At 42.7% G+C, this 20,034-nt stretch overlaps 1 protein-coding gene across 6 annotated transcripts in view; it reads right to left on the bottom strand.

Moving 5' to 3' along the window:
• Positions 1-20,034, bottom strand: part of RYR2 (ryanodine receptor 2) — a 382,151-nt gene that overhangs the window by 192,702 nt on the left and 169,415 nt on the right. For all 6 annotated transcript variants that reach the window (XM_062637382.1, XM_062637380.1, XM_062637379.1 and 3 more), the window contains 5 exons: positions 19,696-19,852; positions 12,974-13,138; positions 11,401-11,522; positions 8,223-8,406; positions 7,310-7,445 (listed from right to left, as the gene is read on the bottom strand). In XM_062637382.1, coding sequence (XP_062493366.1) covers positions 7,310-7,445; positions 8,223-8,406; positions 11,401-11,522; positions 12,974-13,138; positions 19,696-19,852 — 764 coding nt within the window. The remainder of the gene's footprint in view (positions 1-7,309; positions 7,446-8,222; positions 8,407-11,400; positions 11,523-12,973; positions 13,139-19,695; positions 19,853-20,034) is intronic.

Consider the following 20,034-nt stretch of genomic DNA (forward strand, 5'->3'; position numbering starts at 1 on the left):
CTACCCCTGTCCATCAGTTCTGTAGCCCCATCATAGAAGGCCACCAAATTGGTAAGGCAGGATTTCCCCTTAGTGAAGCCATGCTGGCTGTCACCAAGCACCTTGTTGTTCTTCATGTGCCTTAGCATGCCTTCCAGGAGAATCTGCTCCAAGATTTTGTCAGGCACAGAGGTGAGACTGACGTCTGTAATTCCCTGGGTCATCCATTTTCCCCTTCTTGAAAATGGGGGTTATATTTCCCTTTTTCCCGTGATGGGGAACTTCACCTGACTGCCACGATTTCTCAAATATGATGGTCAGTGGCTTCGCAACTTCCTTCGCCAGCTCCTTCAGGACCCACGGATGGATTTCATCAGGTCCCACAGACTTGTGCATGTTCAGATTTTTAAGATGGTCTCGAACCAGATCCTCTCCTACAGTGGGCCCAAGGTCTTCATTCTCACAGTCCCTGCATCTGCCTTTCAAGACTTGGGTGGTTTGGTCAGAGCCTTTGCCAGTGAAGACCGAGGCAAAGAAGTCATTCAGAACCTCAGCCTTCTCCAAATCCAGGGTAGCCAGTTCTCCTGAGAGCTTCCTGAGGGGGGCTACGTTCTCCCTAGTCTGTTTTTTTATTTGCTATGTACCTGTAGAACCCCGTCTTGTTATCCTTAATACCTCTAGCTAAGTTTAATTCTAACTGAGCCTTAGCTTTCCTAACCTCATCCCTAGCTTCTTGGACAATATTCCTCTACTCTTCCCATGCCACCTGTCCTTGCTTCCACTTATTATAAGCCTCTTTTTTTCAACTGGATTTTCCTCAGGAGCAACTTATCCACCCAAGGAGGTCTCCTGGCCCTCCTGCTGCACTTCCTTCTGGTTGGGACGCAACACTCCTGAGCTTGCAGTAGGCGATACTTGAATATCAACCAACAGTCTTGGGCCCCTCTGCCCTCTAGGGCTGTATCCCAGGGAATCTTCCGAAGCAGGTTCCTGAAGAGGCCAAAGTCTGCTCTTTCGAAGTCCAGGGCAGTGAGCTTGCTGCATGCTCTTCTTACTGTCCTGAGGATCTCAAATTCAAGCATCTCATGACCACTGCAACCAAGGCTGCCCTGGAGCGTCACATTTCCAACGAGCCCTTCCCTGTTGGTGAGCACGAGGTCAAGCACGGCACCTCTCCTTGTCGACTCCTCTGTTACTTGCAGAAGGAAGTTGTCTTCTACCCAATCGAGGAACCTCCTGGATTGCTTGTGCCGGGCTATACCATCCTTCCAACAGATGTCAGGGTGGTTGAAGTCACCTATCAGAACAAGGGCCTGCAAGCGTGAGGCTTTTCCTATCTGTCTATGGAGTGCTTCATCCGCAGGTTCTCCTTGATCAGGCGGTCTGTAACAGATCCCCACAGTAATGTCTCCCACAGCTATATTCCCTTTAACCCTGACCCACAAACTCTCTGTGGACTGCTCACGGGTCCCCAGGCAGAGTTCCATACTCTCCAGCCTATCCCTAACATAAAGGGCAACTCCCCCTCCCTGCCTGCCGGGCCTGTCTTTTCTAAAGAGCCTGTAACCTTCAGTTCCGACATCCAGTCATAGGAGCCATCCCACCATGTTTCTTTGATGCCTATTATATCATACCCCCGTAGACGTGCACACATCTCTAATTCCTCTTGTTTGTTCCCCATGCTACAGGTGTTTGTATAGAGGCAACTGAGCCAAGCTCCAACTGAAGCCGGCTCATTGGTTGGAGCGGCTGGGATATCTCTACATTGCTCCAAGCATTTATTATAGGTTCTGGCAACTGGCTGGGTGTGTTGTGATGGAATGATGCCCCCTCCCCCAACACATCTAGTTTAAAGCCTCCTTGACCAGTCTGGCAAGCCTCCTACCAAAACTGCTCGTTCCCTCCTTCAGACCAGTTCCACCAGCCCCCAGTAGACCTGGCCTACAAGCTTGGGTCCCTTGTTCAAGACACCCAAACCCCTGACTATGACACCACCCTTTAACCATTTATTAACCTGGCCAATCCTCCTAGCCTTTTTGGGGTCCTCCCCTGTATCCTGGAGAATTGATGAAAAGACCACCTGACCTCCAGAGCCCCTAACCACCTCCCCCAGGGCTCTGTAGTCCTTCTTTATGTTCCCCAGGTTACTACTATCTATATCCCTAGCACCCACATGTATCACCAGGAGTGGGTAATAGTCCATAGGACTTACTAGAGCAGGCAGCCTCTCTGCCACACCCCTGATTCGCGCCACCAGTAGGCAACACACCTCCCTTGAGACGGGGTCTGGCCGACAGATGGGTGCTTCTGTCCCTTTCAGTGTAGAATCCCCTACTACTACTACCTGCCACTTTTTCCTGGCAGCACCAGTAGAGATCTTCTTTACCAGGGCATCAGCCGGCTGTTTCTGGCTCGAGTGCGCTTCCTCATTAGCCCCCTGCAGGACAGCAAAGCGGTTCTGGGTGGGGACAGGGGATTTAGGGGGAAGCCCCTCGCTTTTGGTTGTCCTTTTCCTTCTTTTGTTTTTTTTTTTTTGTCACTAATTCCCAGCTTCCCGGGTTAACGGCCTCCTTCTTTCCTTCATGAGGCAGAGGTGAAGCTTGAGGCCCTGCACGGCTTGGGCCTGGAGCAAGCATTCCTGCTTTCTCTCAGCTTCCCTGACATCTCGCAGCCTATTAACAGCATCCCTCAGCTCAGCCCCTGCTGCAGGAGGACCTCCACCAGGGAGCACCGAGTGCAGCCCTGCCCATTGCGCACCCTCCCCTCACCAGACCAGTGCAGGCACTCTCCTCTCTACACCCCGAGCTCTGCCCTGCAGCCTCCCCTCTCATCGGCTCTGTCTGGGTGCCTACGCTGGCCACCGCCGGGGCAGCCAGAGCAGAGCTCCCAGACCGGGCCCTGATCATACGACGGATGCTCACCGTCCCGCTCGCCTGCCCGTGAGAATGGCAGCGCAAACTGCCTCGACCCGCTCTGCTCGCCGCACTAGTGGTCGCTCGTGCTCCCTGGGGCAGGTTTTTAACCACCCAAGGCTGGTGCCGCTGCTTCAGGCTCTGTCCCATGTGAGCCAGCTGCTCGCGTCAGCTGAGCTGCCGGCTCCGGGGCAGGTCCTGTCGAGGCTCCCTCGGTGGCTCTTGTCGCTCTGAGTTGAGGCTCCTGGACGCTGATCTCCCCCCCACTCCGGTGTTGAAGGCGTCCTCTCTCGAGCTTTTATGCATCTTTTACAAATTTTAACTGTTAGAGATAAAATCTGCAACCTTTTCTGCCTGCCAGTGGTTGAGCTACCTTCAGGAAACCCAGACTGAACAATCTGGTTGCTTGCCAGGATGAAGACAGTCAAAGCTACACAGGGTTGTTTTGTTGAAATATAGTGGAAACAGCAAGAAAGATTTTCTTCATTTTCCTTAACAGACCACAGAGCTCTGAAGGAAGACAGACATTGGCAGAGAAGTAAAGAATGGAGCTGTAACATGCAAACAAACAAGACAATGGTCCATACCATGTTGACATCAGAGGGGAGGAAAGGAGGGGAAGAGAGGTAGAGGGATGGAAAATTAAAACAGAAAAAAAAAAAAAAATCTGGACATTCCCCTCAAGAACCCACAATATTATTCATGTTGCCAAGTCATAAAATTTCTCACTCATCAAACATCTTCAACCCACTGGTAAAACCTCCTATTTACCTCTGAAACATTTCTTCAATACCGAACTACAACACAAAAAACAATAGTGTATCACTTTTCCAGATACTCTTAGCTGAAATCAAAGCAGTCTATTGTATCTGAAGCCTTGGATCCACATGCTGACTCACTCATCACTATGCCACAAGTTACAGAACTGGAGAGATGTGTATACAGGATGTATTTAGCTTACAACAGTAGAAACTCATGGAAATCAAAACCAAAATTGTTAAAATTACCTCATAATGTTCATAAAATCTACCAGTCTAATGATAGGAAATGCCACTTTTGGTCACCTTTGCAACCTGCACATATGCATGATGCTACAATCTTCAACTACATTGAGGTGGTAGATCCCAACAACTCCTCAACCAGCGTCATAGCCACAGGAAGACCCCTTCTACCCTAACAGCCTGTCATTAGGTGACAGCAACCACTGTTCAGCTAGCTTTTTCATAGCTCTGAGAGATCACGGGAAACGGGTTCTGGTTGTCTCAATGATATATACTGTGTCAACTTCTATTTCCTCTGACAGAAAACTTAGTGGGACAGACAGAAGCACCCCATTGGTTTATGAAGGGCTACCCATACACAGACTATTCCTTCCCCCTCCCCCCACACCCCAAGATTATTTTCTTCTTCAGGAGCAGAAGATGACAAGCCTACTATGACTGTTGAAGAACATTGTTAACAGTACTATATACAGAGCTCCTGCTCAGTTCCCTCACTTTGCTGTTGGGTAGTAAGGACAGTTTATGTGAAGTGAGGCATGCCATTAAAATTTCATTTTCTGTGCCTCTGAATTTGGAGGAAGGCAAGTTTTCAGTATGCCTTACAGACATGAAATACCACTGAATATTCTGAAAAAAAAACAAAGCAACCCAACAAGAAAAAGGAAGGAAAAAAAAAGGTCAGATTTCAACAGCTCTTAATTTGGGAACCAGCATTGGTAGAGTGTTTTTACCTGAAGTTTTCTCTGCAGCTGTTCCTCCAAGCAAATGGGAAATAATAAGTGCTATTTGGTTTATTACAGAAGTTTCCAACAAAACACTAATAGTTCTAATTATTCAGATTACTAATCATAAAGGGCACAAAATAACTCCAATATAACAGCTTTGTTTTCCCACCATGAATTAAAAGGTTCACAATAAATAAGGCTCAACAGCACACACTTAGTGGCAAAGAGAAAACCAGTTATTTTAAATACCAATAATAAGTGAGCACTAAACAAGGAATGGGTCCTATAGAAAAACTGCTATGTGATCATGTTTCACAATGCACACCCACAGAAGAGAGGAATAATAATACACACACTACATTAATCTGGGCACTTCCTAACCACTTGAATCACTTCATTGTACAAACTCAGTATTCAGTTGTGGAGTTTTTAGTGGAATTGACACATATCATAACATTACTTGTATATCTTTTCAATACTAAATTTTTCAGGAGTGAGATTTAGCGTAAGTAATACATACTGCAGAGTAAGAAAACAATCTTGCATCAAGACTTCGTCCAAACTCAAGCTTTTGCCAAAACACATGCAAGTTTAAAGGCAAGAAGGCCCTCACAGAGCTGGTGTGCTACAGGAAAGAGAGCAGCACAGGCACACGTAAGCAGCCTGCACAAAGGACTGCTTAATGGCAGAGACACATTATTGTCCCCAGTCACTTAAAAGGTCAATTTTAAGGTTATTATTTGGGCATACCTATGTGACAGAGAAAACCTGATGAGCAGGGAAGTGACAAAATGATCTCTTAGTAAAATTTCCTTTTCTAGACAATTAAGAACTCAGCTATAGCAGTGGATTAATAACACCATATAATGAGCCACAATAGAACATAACACATGCAATTCAAATTGGTGAGCAAGAAAATGAGGCGACTAAGTGCTACTACCTAATCAGAAATTTGACCAGGACACCAACCAACACTTAGATACCTACAGAAGGCATTATGCAATTTTCAGTGACCGCATGTAAACAAGTTCATAGAATCATAGAATAGTTATGGTTGGAAAGGACCTTAAGATTATCAAGTTCCAACACCCCTGCCATGGGCAGGGACACCTCACACTAAATCATATCACCCAAGGCTCTGTCCAGCCTGGCCTTGAACACTGCCAGGGATGGAGCATTCACAACTTCCCTGGGCAACCTATTCCAGTGCCTCACCACCCTAACAGGAAAGAATTTTCTCCTTATATCCAATCTAAACTTCCCCTGTTTAAGTTTTAACCCATTACCTCATGTCCTATCACTACAGTTCCTAATGAGGAGTCCCTCTCCAGCATCCCTATAGCCCACCTTCAGATACTGGAAGGCCTGCTATGAAGTCTCCACACAGCCTTCTCTTCTCCAGGCTGAACAGACCCAATTTCTCAGCCTCTCTTCATATGGGAGGTGCTCCAGTCACCTGATCATCCTCGTGGCCCTCCTCTGGACATGTTCCAACAGTTCCATATCCTTTTTATGTTGAGGACACCAGAACTGCACACAATACTCCAAGTGAGGTCTCACAAGAGCAGAGTAGAGGGGCAGGATCACCTCCTTCAACCTGCTGGTCACGCTCCTTTTGATGCAGCCCAGGATACGGCTGGCTTTCTGGGCTGTGAGCGCACACTGAAGCTGGCTCATGTTCATTTTCTCATCAACCAACACCCCCAAGTCCTTCTCCACAGGGCTGCTCTGAATCTCTTCTCTGCCCAACCTGTAGCTGTGCCTGGGATTGCTCCGACCCAGGTGTAGGACCTTGCACTTGGCATGGTTAAACTTCATTGGGTTGGCATCAGGCCACCTCACAAGCGTGTCAAGGTCCCTCTGGATGGCATTCCTTCCCTCCAGGGTATCAACCGAACTACACAGCTTGGTGTCATCAGCAAACTGGCTGAGGGCGCACTCAATCCCACTGTCCATGTCAGCGACAAAGATGTTGAGAACAAGACCAGACCCAACACCGATCCCTGATGGACACCACTCATTACTGGTCTCCAGCTGGACATTGAGTCATTGACCACAACTCTTTGCGTGCAGCCATCCAGCCAGTTCTTTATCCACCAAGTGGTCCACCTATCAAATTGAAGTCTCTCCAATTTAGAGAGAATCTCTCCAATTTAGAGACAAAGTTCTTCATGATGTACTGCATCTAAGAGAGTGTACCTTTCCATGGCACAGTGTAACCTAGGATAATGCTGGAGTCAACGGTCATTACTAAGAGGGGTCTTTGAGTATAGAAGCTGTAGCAGTTCTGCACGCAGATGTGTGGAAAGTCACAGCCTTCTACAAAACTGTCCACAATGCTGTGGCTCCTTCACACAGGAATGATATATTCACATATATTTGTTCACACAGTTTTGGGCAGTATACATGATACATTAGCAATATGATGAAATGAAAAAGCAATCATTTAATTGAAGTCAGAAACATGTTATTTATCATAATAAATATTACTAGGAAAAAAAATCACAATTTAAGACTGTTTTCAGTGTATTTTATTCTTAAGCACATGCAAGGACCTGGAAATGCAAAAATCTTGTTTTAATTTGTATCCTAAATTTCTTCACAGCAGTAATTCTCCTATACTAAAACAGGTATATATTTCATCTGAGGTTTATATTGAGCTAAAACAATCAAAGTAGCCCATATGTCTTACCTAGTAATTCATATAAAGAATTCAGAATTGATTTCCATGCTTCTCCAGCTTCCTTCCCAGCTACATCTGCAAAATGAGCTGCACTGCTGTATACATTCAAGCGATCAATACATTCAAGAACAAGGTTGATCATACCCTAAAAATGGAAAGGCTCAGATTGTCAGAGAAAAAAAAAAAGAAGTATTGTTTAGGTGTCAATACATAAGCTTTACAGAAATCTAAGAAAACAGAACATGAAAGGCAGGATATGCATAACACAAAAATATATACATAGGGTCAGACAACTGAAGTTGAACAAGCAATTCCTATGGAAAAGTTTTGCTTCCCTATGATAATAAAAATTTACCATTTAGGATAGTTAAAATGAAACATTAAAAAAAAAAAAAAAAAACAACCAACAAAATCCAACAAATGTATTCCAGGCATAAATGTGGGCAAATTTCCATTCTGCAAGGCATTCAGGCATCTAATTATAGGCAACTATCACTACCATAACAGCTAATATTAAACAAAATATTTGAACCATGCTTATTAAACCAAAACATCCTGTTGCATCAAGAGATTACACTACAACAGAAGAAAGTAATTAACACATAAGTATGCAACTATTACAGTTAGAAATCAGGGCACAAGGTCATATACATTTTTATCTATTTATTTATTTAAAAAAGGAAAAGGAAGGCCTTAAATGCATTTCTTCAAACGTACAGGAAAAGCAACAGATCTAAAGAGATTATAAATGTAACAAATAGTCTTGACTCTTAAAAGAAAAAAAACAAAACAAAACACAGCAAAACACCCCTCCCCCAAAAAAAAATAAAACATACTCCAGATTACACATCAATGCTACAGACACTGCAACAAATACTTGCAAACATGGTGGAAAATCAGAGTAAAACAGAGAGATAAGTACCTCTTCCTGGAAGAGGTTCTGGCGATTCTTCAGTGCTCGGAGCCTGTTTTGTTTGTTTTCATGCTCCAAATGTTCATCAGGGGGATGAAAGTAGCCAATCAAGTCTTGCAGGCTCAGACTGACTGACTCAATAGGCAAATCGACAGTGGAAGACTTCACTTTCTTGCTGAGAGAGTCAAGGCCCCTACAAGAAGATGAAAAGTCTCCCGAGTGCTGGAAATTTATTTATTTTACAATGTAAACGTCTTTACTGGTTTAAAAGCAAAGTTTGTTGAGCCAAAGATTAACTCATTTTCTGGCAGCTGTGATTTAAATCTGCCCCATTCTCGACTTAATGATCCACCTCTCTCTTCCCAAACATAAAGTGGGAGCTATCAAAATTGTTGTTTCTCTTAATTTTTTCTGAAATCTAAAACACACATTTTAATATTCTACCTACGCATTTACCAGTACCAGAGGCACACCAAAAGATGAAGAGGAGCTACTGTAAACCTATTCAAAGCATCATGACCTGGAACGGACACAAGGCAAAGAACCAGTCCTATGGTGCCAGAGGGCTCAGTTAGTCCATAGGGGCTCTCAGGCATGTCTCTACCCTGTTTCTCAAACCATCTTCAGTGCTGGAAGATTCCACACAATTTGTCCCAGCACTTCATTAGCCTTTTTGTTTCGAAAATAGGGCTTTTGTTTCAAAAAAGAGCTTCCAGTTCAACCTTAGTCTTGCTGTAGTGTATGACTACCATCTCCTAGAATTAGGGGGGCAGACTGTTCTCATCCATGTTGCAGCTGCCCCCTGAATCCCCAAACCCCATAATCCAACTTTTCCTCAGCACTGTGCTTTCCCTTCTGCTGTGATACACCCTCCTCCTCCATTTAAACCTCAACTTTCCTAAAATGGGGCTGTGATAGCCAAGACTGAGGCCTCACTAGTACCATGCACCACACAGAAGGCAAGGGCTTTCCCTCGCACCTCTCCGGCTCCCCTCAGGAAGGCGCTGGTGGACAAGAGCTGAGCAGGGTGCTGTAGGAGGGCTGAGAAACCAGGGGTGCTGAGGGCCTGTGAACATCACACCCATCCTCAGGGAGGAGGGAAAGATCCAGCACATCCTGGAACTCTGCAGGAGCCAGCCAGGTTCTGGAAGTGCTGCAAGAGGAGCAGTCCCGAAGGGAATGGCCCACCCTGCTGGTACACACTCAGGGGGAGCATGAGGAGGCAGCTTATTTGACACTCACAATTTCTCTTCTGACTCATTCTCAAATCTGCCCTTGTATAAAGGTGTTTACTAGCAAATTTTTGAGTAAAACCCAGGTAGCAAAGAGGCCTTTTTTGTTTTCATTAGTGGCTCCATTTATGCTTACCTAAAGATCACCGAGCTCCAGCTGGCAGAGGAGCCTGCCATGTCCACATGGTCACCAAAGGTCACTCACAACCATCCTCACCTCCTGAGCTGCACAGCACCCTGCTCATTCCCAGGATTCCCCTTCTTGGCCATGGTATGCAGCAGAAGATCCCATTTTTATACGCTGCTTTTTTGACACGGGTAAGTATTTGAAGGGGGAAAGGGGAGTGCTGTTTAGTTGGGTTTAGGGTTTTTTTTTGGCGTGGGTTTTATAATTGTTGCTCGGGTTTTGCTGTTGGGATTTTTTTTTATTTGTTGATGCTTTATTGTTAGCTAGGTTTTGGGGTTTGGTGGTTTGGGGTTTTTTGTTCTTTTTTTTAACTGGCATGTCACCATATGTTCACCTCAAACAGTGAACTAGAGCTGGAAAACGTCTAAATTTAGGAAACATTAATTCACTAGGAATATTTGCTGCTGAAGAATAAGTCTCTTATAGTAAGTAACACAATTTTTCAATAACATAGCTACAAAAGTTACCTTTAAAACACAATTTTTAGCGTTAAGTGCAATTTTTCGATTGACTTTGTGGGAAAGAACTGGGGCACAGACCATTCAGAATAATTTTGATCCTCTCCAATTCAGCTCTTTCTTCCTGGTGTAGCATCCTGCCAAAACTAAATTGTTAAACACTACCTTGGACTCCCTGCGCACTCCATAAAAATCTCCACTGTAATTTAGCAGAACATTGATTTGTGAAACCTAACCATTAAATTGCCTTTCTCTGTCCTTATCTTCTATGGCATTTTTAGAAGCTTCTAAGAAAATGTATTATTTACAAAGTGACCCAGGGCTTGCATTTCTTTTAAATGACAGAGCAGGCAATTCTCCTGACTGAAATTTCAATCTGTTTTTATTTAAGCACCTGAAGTAAATGTTGGGGTTTGCTTTGTTTTGTTGTTTGTTTCATTTGTTTGTTTGTTTTTTCCCCAAAAATTGACATTTTTTTGTCAATTGGCTATGTCTTTGGCTGTGCACTGATTTAGGACATGATTGCCTCAGGTCACCATCTCCAACATTGTCTTCTCTTAGGACAAATGAGTTTCTATGAAATTCTTATCATTCCATATAGTCTTATTGCATATCATCTTTTTCTTGGGGCTTTTCATCAACTACTAAAATCACAAACATTTGAGAATTAGCATTTTAGCAGTATTATTTAGGAGGACATTTGGAGTAGGAAGATGGATGCAAACTGCATAAATCTGGCAGAATTTTAAATGGCTAAAATACTATTAAAAAAAGCATTTTATACATAGTAAAATATTAAAAAAGCAAATATCATTGTAAGGAAAGAAATGAAGAAAGTGGAATGGGTGGATAGAAAGATGTAATTTGTTACTTTTAAGAAATTTTACTTGAGACTGTGAACTTCTTCAGTATCTTCGTGTCTTTATACAGTTATCTCCTTTCAGGTTTTTCACAGAAGAGCTATTTTAAAAACCATACTTAGAAGAGCTAAATGATGCACTGCATGACTTATAGCAAATTTTAGCATGAAAAAAAAAATCTTTTCTATGGTTTATTTGAATTTTGAGTATGTTTATGCATTCAAATCAAGGTTGACTATAAAGTAGTATTAGAAGTTAGAGAAAAGACACTGACCAATACCTCTCAAGGACATCTCTGCTGATAATACATAAAGAACTTGCATAAATCTGATTTGAGAAAGATTTATATGTTTGTTCTGAGGGCTAGGCTGTTCACTGTTGTGTTAACATCCACTTTGAATAAAATAAGAGGTAAAAAAAAGGGATGAAAATATCAATTTATAAGCCCACCTTATAAACCTGTTGAAAAGGAAGACTGTACTACGTATGACACGTGCTGTACGGGACTCTTCATTCTGAGATCTGGACAATGTTAAACCATCATCCATGTGACCTTCATGGTGCATTATTGCCTGCAATACAAAAATAAGAAGCAGCACTGCAAAATGAAACATTATCCACAAATAAGAGGTATAAAACCTCAAAAAAAACCTAGTAAGACAGGCTAGGTAATTATGAAGTCACAAAAAAAAAAAAAAAAGAAAGGATGAAGAATTTCATTAAATACAGATAATCCCACGTTTTATTTCCTCATGTCCAATGACACACTTGTACTTAGCCAGCAGGTTCAGTGCCATAATAATCTCAAAGCCACAGCTTCTATAAACAATATACTTCATTAGGAAAAAAGAAAAAGGAAAAAGTCTATGAGGTCTTGTTTGTTGTTTCTTGTCAACCTCAAAAATAGTTCCCTTGCACTGTAGCCGATCCCTAAAATACAGAAGGTCAAAACAGGTATTCTTTACTTGTCCTGATTTGCAAGGATGTTAACAGCCTTCTCTTCTGACTGTGCCTTGAGTTACTACCAATAACTTCCAGCTTTTTATGTTTAGTGATCGTGGCTGTAAAGGTATTCAATCCAATCTATATAAATATTTTAAACTATTTTAGATGAAAACTTTTATTTGTCAAACATACAACACAGAAACTATTTACATTACTAAATTATTCAGCAATTTATTTTTAATCATTTTAGATATAAGTATTACAATTATATTAGTATTATAACTTACATTTTACATGTATATAAAGTTTTCTAGATACCTATTTTTATAGTAAATATTTTTATAGAATGTGTGTGTACATATATACATATATGACAGACATTTTATATATGAATATATTTATGTACAATTATAAGGCATGCTCTAGATTTGAAATTCTGGCATAGAAAACAGTCCTAGGAAATACTGCAGTGTGGATAAGCATCACATTTTGCCTTTTTTAAAGAAGGCTAAAACATGTTTTCCTTGCGAGAAATCATTTCCTGCAAAGTTATACATTTACAATAAACACTACCACAAATACAGCTTCTGGAAGATGTGTTAAGTTGTAAAAGAATCTTTTTCCTACTTTATTATGCTGAACTAGCATTATGCTTGGCCATGGTCATCCTTTAATAATCCCTCAGGGCTCAAGTCTTGACCATTCCAGCCCAAAAGGTCATACACTCGCCACAAGGAAAGACTTTGAACTAAAGGCTTTCTCAATCCAAACTATAGCACTTTGAAGAAAGAATTTTTAGCATATTCTACAGGCTATAACTAATACTTTAGTCTGGCACCAAGTATATCCAGATTTATCAGTTTGTGGATTAAAGAATTCAGTATATCACATAACTTTTCAATATGTACTGAAAAAAAAAACAAAAAAAAAAAAACCACACCACCTTTCACAACGAAACAAAGACATGCTTAAAACAACAGAAACCCAGAAATTAGCTGTCTCTGGTAGTTCCCTTCATTTCCCCCCTCGCCCTATCAGGCTGTGACTGAATGAAAATCATTCCTATTTATAACCTTACCTTTCGCTGCACAAAACCCATTCTTACAGACTTTGCATCAGCAGACTGGTATGTGAGCCATAAGCCTGTATCTACATGTTGTATGAAGCATATTGAATCCCCATATTTTATTTCAGGTGCTCCCATTCCATCCACCTCTTTTCTTGTCCCTATGTCCAACTTTTCCTGAAGAAGAAAAAAAATGGATACCAGAACAATAACCATCATGTTAATATTTGTATAAAATACTGAATACTAAGCAATTGTCCAGAACACGACTTGACAGAATAATTGAGATCTTTCTTTAACTAAATTATTTTAAAATGGTAAAAGTATAACTTTTAGTTAAACATTCAGGGAAAAGATGGAGCTTCTCTGCTTCTCCTGTCAGCTGCAGAAGACAAGCCACTGCCTTCAGGTCCTCAAAGTAATGTTACAAATAATGAGACCAAAAATTCCAAATGTTATCACAGTATCACAGTATGCTAGAGATCGGAAGGGACCTCAAAAGATCATCTAGTCCAATCCCCCTGCCGGAGCAGGAACACCTAGATAATGTTACACAGGAATGTGTCCAGGCGGGTTTTGAATGTCTCCAGGGAAGGAGACTCCACAACCTCCCTGGGCAGCCTGTTCCAGTGTTCCATCACCCTCACTGAGAAGAAGTTTCTTCTCAAGTTTAAGTGGAACCTCTTGTGTTCCAGTTTGTACCCATTACCCCTTGTCCTATCATTGTTTGCCACTGAGTAGAGCCTGGCTCCATCCTTGTGACATTCCCCCTTTACATATTTATATACGCTAATAAGGTCACCCCACAGTCTCCTCCAAACTATAGAGACCCAGCTCCCTCAGTCTTTCCTCGTAAGGGAGATGCTCCACTCCCTTAATCATCTTAGTTGCCCTGCGCTGGACTCTCTCCAGCAGCTCCCTGTCCTTCTTGAACTGAGGGGCCCAGAACTGGACACAATATTCCAGATGGGGTCTCACCAGGGCAGAGTAGAGGGGAAGGAGGACCTCTCTCGACCTACTAACCACCCCCCTTCTAATACACCCCAGGATGCCATTGGCCTTCTTAGCCACAAGGGCACAGTGTTGGCTCATGGTCATCCTGTCGTCCACTAGGACCCCCAGGTCCCACTCCCCTACACTGCTCTCTAACAGGTCGTTCCCCAACCTATACTGGAACCTGGGGTTGTTCCTGCCCAGATGTATATCTTACTACAGCCAAGAAATATAAGGAGAATGATTACACCACACATGTATATATGCCTTAACAATCTGGGGAGGCAGCTTTACTGTAAAACATAACAAAGAATGTTTTTTTTTTAATTAACAGAAAAGAATCTCTAGTTTGTTAGAGGGTTTTTAAAAAAAAAAAAATTCTTAAGTAAAGGGAAATGCCATGTAACTAGATTTTCACCCTACAATTATGAATACCTTTTGAAGCACTTAAAAAAATTCTCAGGTTAAATTCTTATTAATTTTTATTATTACTTTTCATAACATTAGGCTTCCAGATATAATATATTCATTGATTCAACAGTTTCTACATAGAGTGTTGATTTCACTATCTTGTAAATCCCTGATCCCTTAAGTACCAAAATTCTTATTAAAATCTTGTACCTTGATATATGGCAAAAACTGATTTCCTAATATATCTGCTGCCAATCACCAACTTACTGAATGCTTCTATTTCATTATTAATTCATTATTTTATTCATATCTTTTCTCTAAATGTTGTATCCAATCCTTTCAAAAGCTAGCACAAATAACCTGAATGTAGTAGTAGCTGGAAATTGAAAAACTAGTTATAATTGGACATTGCACACAAATGATATTGAAGGAAAAAATGGGTTGGGTCCTGCCATCCCATGAAGAAATAATAGCCTGATTTCAAGCTCCAGTCTTTTTAATTATCTTCATAACTAGAAAACAGTGTGCACCTGTGCGAACATACTGTGTTTTTACAATTTAAGATTTTCTTTTTTTTTCAGGTCTTCCTCCACACAACTAATTACTTAAGATATGAACACACGAATTAACAAATTCTCATAAAGCACCATCAGTAACATGAGGGATTATTAATTTAAAAGATTATTTTGTACCTTATTTAAATGCTACTATTACAGAAATTGAAACTGGGTTGACATTTAAATCTTCATTCCAATTAGAATTAATGTTAAATTTACTTAGGATAAAAAATGCAATGCTAACAATTTGCCAAACAAGAGCTCTTTCCTCATCCATTTAAATACACTGACAACTCATCATGTAAGTTTAGAGGCCAGACTGAATTCAGTTACTCTGAATTTAGCCCTTTGTTGCAAAATAAACATCGCAGCCAGGAAAGTATACAGTAAAAGTTGGTTTAAATATAGGAAAGAAATTGAAAGCTGGGTGGTACTGTAGTGAAAACAGGCATTAAGAGTACTCGTTTGGGAACTTCAAGACATTAAGTCTTTTGGGGGAGTGGACAGGAACCAAAAATTGTTTACAAAAGGGAAGATTTGAATGGAGTGCTGGATTCATGCCAATAAACAGCAGGTAGTTGAGAAAGTCACAGACTCACAGAATCCCAAGGGTTGGAAGGGACCTCAAAAGATATCTAGTCCAACCACCCTGCAAGAGCAGGGTAACCTAGAGTACATCACACAGGAACTTGTCCAGGCGGGCCTTGAATATCACCAACGTAGGAGACTCCACAAACCCCCTGGGCAACCTGTTCCAGTACTCTGTCACTCTCACAGTAAAGAAATTTTTCCTGATGTTCACATGGAACCTCCTATGCTCCAGTTTACACACACTGCCCCTTGTCCTATCACTGGACATCACTGAAAAAAACCTAGCTCCATCATCCTGACACTCACCCTTTACATATTTGTAAACATTGATGAGGTCACCCCTCAGTCTCCTCCAAGCTAAAGAGACCCAGCTCCCTCAGCCTCTCCTCATAAGGGAGATGTTCCACTCCTTTAATCATCTTTGTGGCTCTGCGCTGGACTCTTTCAAGCAATTCCCTGTCCTTCTTGAATTGAGGGGCCCAGAACTGGACACAATATTCCAGATGCGGCCTCACCAAGGCAGAGTAGAGGGGGAGGAGAACCTCTCTTGACCTACTAACCACACCCTTTCTAATGCACCCTAGGATGCCATTGGCCTTCTTGGCCACAAGGGCACATTGCTGGCTCATGGTCATCCTCCTATCCACCAGGACCCCCAGGTCCCTTTCCCCTTCACTACTGTCCAGCAGGTCAACCCCCAACCTGTACTGGTACATGGGGGTGTTCATCCCCAGATGCAAGACTCTACACTTGCCCTTGTTGAATTTCATCAAGTTTCTCCCCTCCCAACTCTCCAGCCTGTCCAGGTCTCGCTGAATGGCAACACAGCCCTCTTGTGTGTCAGCCACTCCTCCCAGTTTAGTATCATCAGCGAACTTGCTGAGGGTACACTCAGTTCCCTCATCCAGGTCATTGATGAAAATATTAAACAGCACTGGTCCCAGCACCGACCCCTGAGGGACTCCACTAGTCACAGACCTCCAGCTAGATTCTGCCCCATTGACCACAACTCTCTGCCTTCTTCCTTTCAACCAGTTCTTGATCCACCTCACTACCTGATCATCAAGCCCACACTTCCTTAGCTTATCTATGAGGATGCTGTGGGAAACAGTATCAAATGCCTTACTGAAATCAAGGAAAACCACATCTACCGCTCTACCATCATCCAGCCACCTAGTTACTTCCTCATAGAAGGCTGTAAGGTTCGTCAAACATGACTTCCCCTTGGTAAAGCCATGTTGGCTGCTCTTAATGACCCCCTCATCCTTGATATGTCTAGAGATGGTGTCAAGAATAAGTTGTTCCATCACCTTTCCAGGGATGGAGGTAAGGCTGACCTGTCTATAATTACCCGGGTCCTCCTTCTCGCCCTTCTTACAGACTGGCGTGACATTTGCCGTCCTCCAATCCTCAGACACCTCTCCTGTTTCCCACAACTTACTAAAGATGATGGAGAGTGGCCCAGCAATGACCTCCGCCAGCTCCCTCAGCACCCGTGCGTGTATTCCATCCAGACCCATCGATTTATAGATGTCCAGATCGCTTAACTGATCCCTAACCCAATCCTCATCCACCAAAGCAAACTCCTCCTTTATCCTGACTCCTTCCGGGGCTATAGGAATCTGGGTCCCCTGGGGAGAGTCTGCAGGAGTAAAGACAGAGGCAAAGAAGGCATTCAGCACCTCTGCCTTCTTTATATCCTCTGTCTCCAGGGCACCCACCTCGTTCAGCAGTGGGCCTATATTGCCTCTTGTGTTAGTTTTATCCGCTATGTATTTGAAGAAGCCCTTTCTATTGTCCTTGACCCGACTTGAAAGATTAAGTTCCAAGGAGGCCTTAGCTGCCCTAATTGCCTCCCTACATTCTATAACAGCTGTCCTATATTCCTCCCAAGTGGCCAGCCCCTCCTTCCATAATCCATAGATTCTCTTTTTTCCGCATGAGTTTGCCCAGCAGTTCCTTGTTTAACCATGCTGGTCCCCTGGCTCCCCTACTTGACTTCCTGCCCATTGGGATACTCTGATCCTGAGCTTGGAAGAAGTGGACCTTGAATGCTGACCAACTATCTTGAGCCCCTTTACCACCTAGTACCCTTTGCCATGAGACTTCCCTTAGCAGTTGATTGAAGAGGCCAAAGTTGGCACTTTGGAAATCCAGAATTGTGGCCTTGCTAGGTATTCTATTCCTCCCACACAGGATCCTAAACTCCACCATCTCACGGTCACTGCAGCCAAAGCTGCCATTGACCGTCACTTCAACCAGACCCTCCTTGTTGGTGAGTACCAGATCCAGCAGCGCTCCTCTCCTAGTTGGTTTGTCCACCATTTGCATTAAGAAGTTATCATCAATGCACTGGAGGAACCTCCTAGACTGTGAATGACTGGCAGTGTAAGTCTTCCAGCAAATATCGGGGTAGTTAAAATCCCCCATGAGGACCAAGGCATGTAGTCGTGAGGCTGCTTTCAGTTGCCTGTAGAAAGCCTCATCAACTCCTTCGTCCTGATCAGGAGGTCTATAATAGACCCCCACAACTGTGCCACCCATACCAGCCTGTCCCTTGATTCGCACCCACAGACTTTCCACTTGCTCCTCATCTGCCCCTGGACACAACTCAATATATTCTAGTCTCTCTCTCACATAAAGAGCAACTCCACCACCTCGCTTTGCTGACCTATCTTTCCCAAAAAGGACACAGCCATCCATGACCACATTCCAGTCATGTGAGCTGTCCCACCATGTCTCTGTAATTGCCACCAGATCCTAACCTTTAGACCGCACACAGACTTCTAACTCCTCCTGTTTATTCCCCATGCTACGTGCATTGGTGTACACGCATTTCAGGGAGCGAGCAGAGCACGCTAGTGGCATCCTTGGGAGGTGGGAGGCCTTCTGGTCTTCATTCATACTAGAACAATGCCCCACTAGTTCAAACCCAGCTACAACCCCCTAGCACTTTGAATCTAACCTAAAGCTCTTTGAGTGAGCTCTGCTAACTCTTGCCCTGGTACCCTTTTTCCCCTGCGGGACAGGGTCTAAACAACTATCCTTTCCCTCAAATGAAACAATAGATTGAGAGTCCTCCCTAGTCTGCCATCCTTCAAGCCCTAGCATGTTTCTCTTGGGCTTGTCCCTAACAGGCCCAGTTCTCTCCCATTCCCCCTTCATATCTAGTTTAAAGCCCTGTCAATGAGCCCTGCTAACTCCTGCCCCAAAAACCTTTTCCCCCTCTGGGACTGGTGTATCCCACCTGCCACCAGCAGACCAGGTGTCTCACGTAGCAGCCCATGATTGAAAAACCCAAAACCCTGCCTTTGGCACCAGTCAGGTAGCCATACATTAATCTGCAGACTCTTCCTATTTATCTCTTCACCCTTGCTTGTAACAGGTATGGAGGCAAACACCACCTGTGCTCCAGACCCTCGAACCAGCCATCCCAGGGCCCTGAAGTCTCTCTTCATTGCCCTTGCCCTCCTTGTAATAATTCATCACTGCCAACCTGAAAAACCAGCAGTGGATAGTAGTCAGAGGGCTGCACCAGATCAGAGAGTTTCCTTTTAACATCTCCAATCTGAGCCCCAGGTAGGCAGCAGACTTCCCTGTGGGATGGATCTGGTAATATAAGTCAGTCTCATTATCTACTGTAAAATAGTTGGTCAGTGAAAATCAGGATCTGAAAAGCATCAGAAATCACCGGGCCACCATTTAATAATTGCATATTGGCACAGACATTACGTGATGCAATTTTTCATCCCACTACACTCTTCCCATGACCCATCATTACATAACCATCTGCTAATTCTTGTTACAGCACATTTACAAAGAACAGCTTTAGTTTTATTTGCAGTCTAGGCCCATTCTCAGACCATCAACTTTTTCTAAACAAGGATCAAAAATCTTCATTCATTACACTAGAACAAAAAAAAAAAAAAAATTTTTTTTTTTAAACAGTCTGTAAACCACCTCAGTAATGAGGAGCAAAAAACACTGGAAATACAGGTTTACTGAGCAATAGGCCAGAATGATATGCTCTTTATAAAAAGATTTTATTCCATGCATACAAGAATACAAGCTGATCTCACATTCGTTGTGAGCTGAACAGGCAAATAATTTTAAATGGCAATCTTCCTCACCGAAGAGATTGGAATTGCTACTAGTTATATTAATGCTGTACTGATTCCATACCTTTGAAGACCGAAAACAGAATGCTGTAGATTTTACATCTGCTTTCTCTTTGTCTGTAAGAAGAAGACTCTTGTCATCCAGGAGACTTAAATATTTTCCTGTTGTTATATGTCTTAGTCTGAATGCCTGTCCCCATCTAATGTGGCTTCCACTCCACCTAAGAAAGTTCATAGGAAACGGATGGGATTTTTTTAGAACAAAACGTAGATGTTAACTACTGGCAAAAATATTTTAAAGTACATGATATTGCTAACTAGTTGGTAAAAGGATAACATTCTACAGGTCAGATTATCATCAACAAAATAGATACTTTGTGGTTATCATCAATAAAACTCTCCT

The sequence above is a fragment of the Pezoporus occidentalis genome, unplaced genomic scaffold (assembly GCF_034315485.1).
Source record: "Pezoporus occidentalis ecotype Australia unplaced genomic scaffold, CSIRO_AGI_Poc_V1 ctg52, whole genome shotgun sequence".
NCBI lineage: Eukaryota > Metazoa > Chordata > Aves > Psittaciformes > Psittacidae > Pezoporus > Pezoporus occidentalis.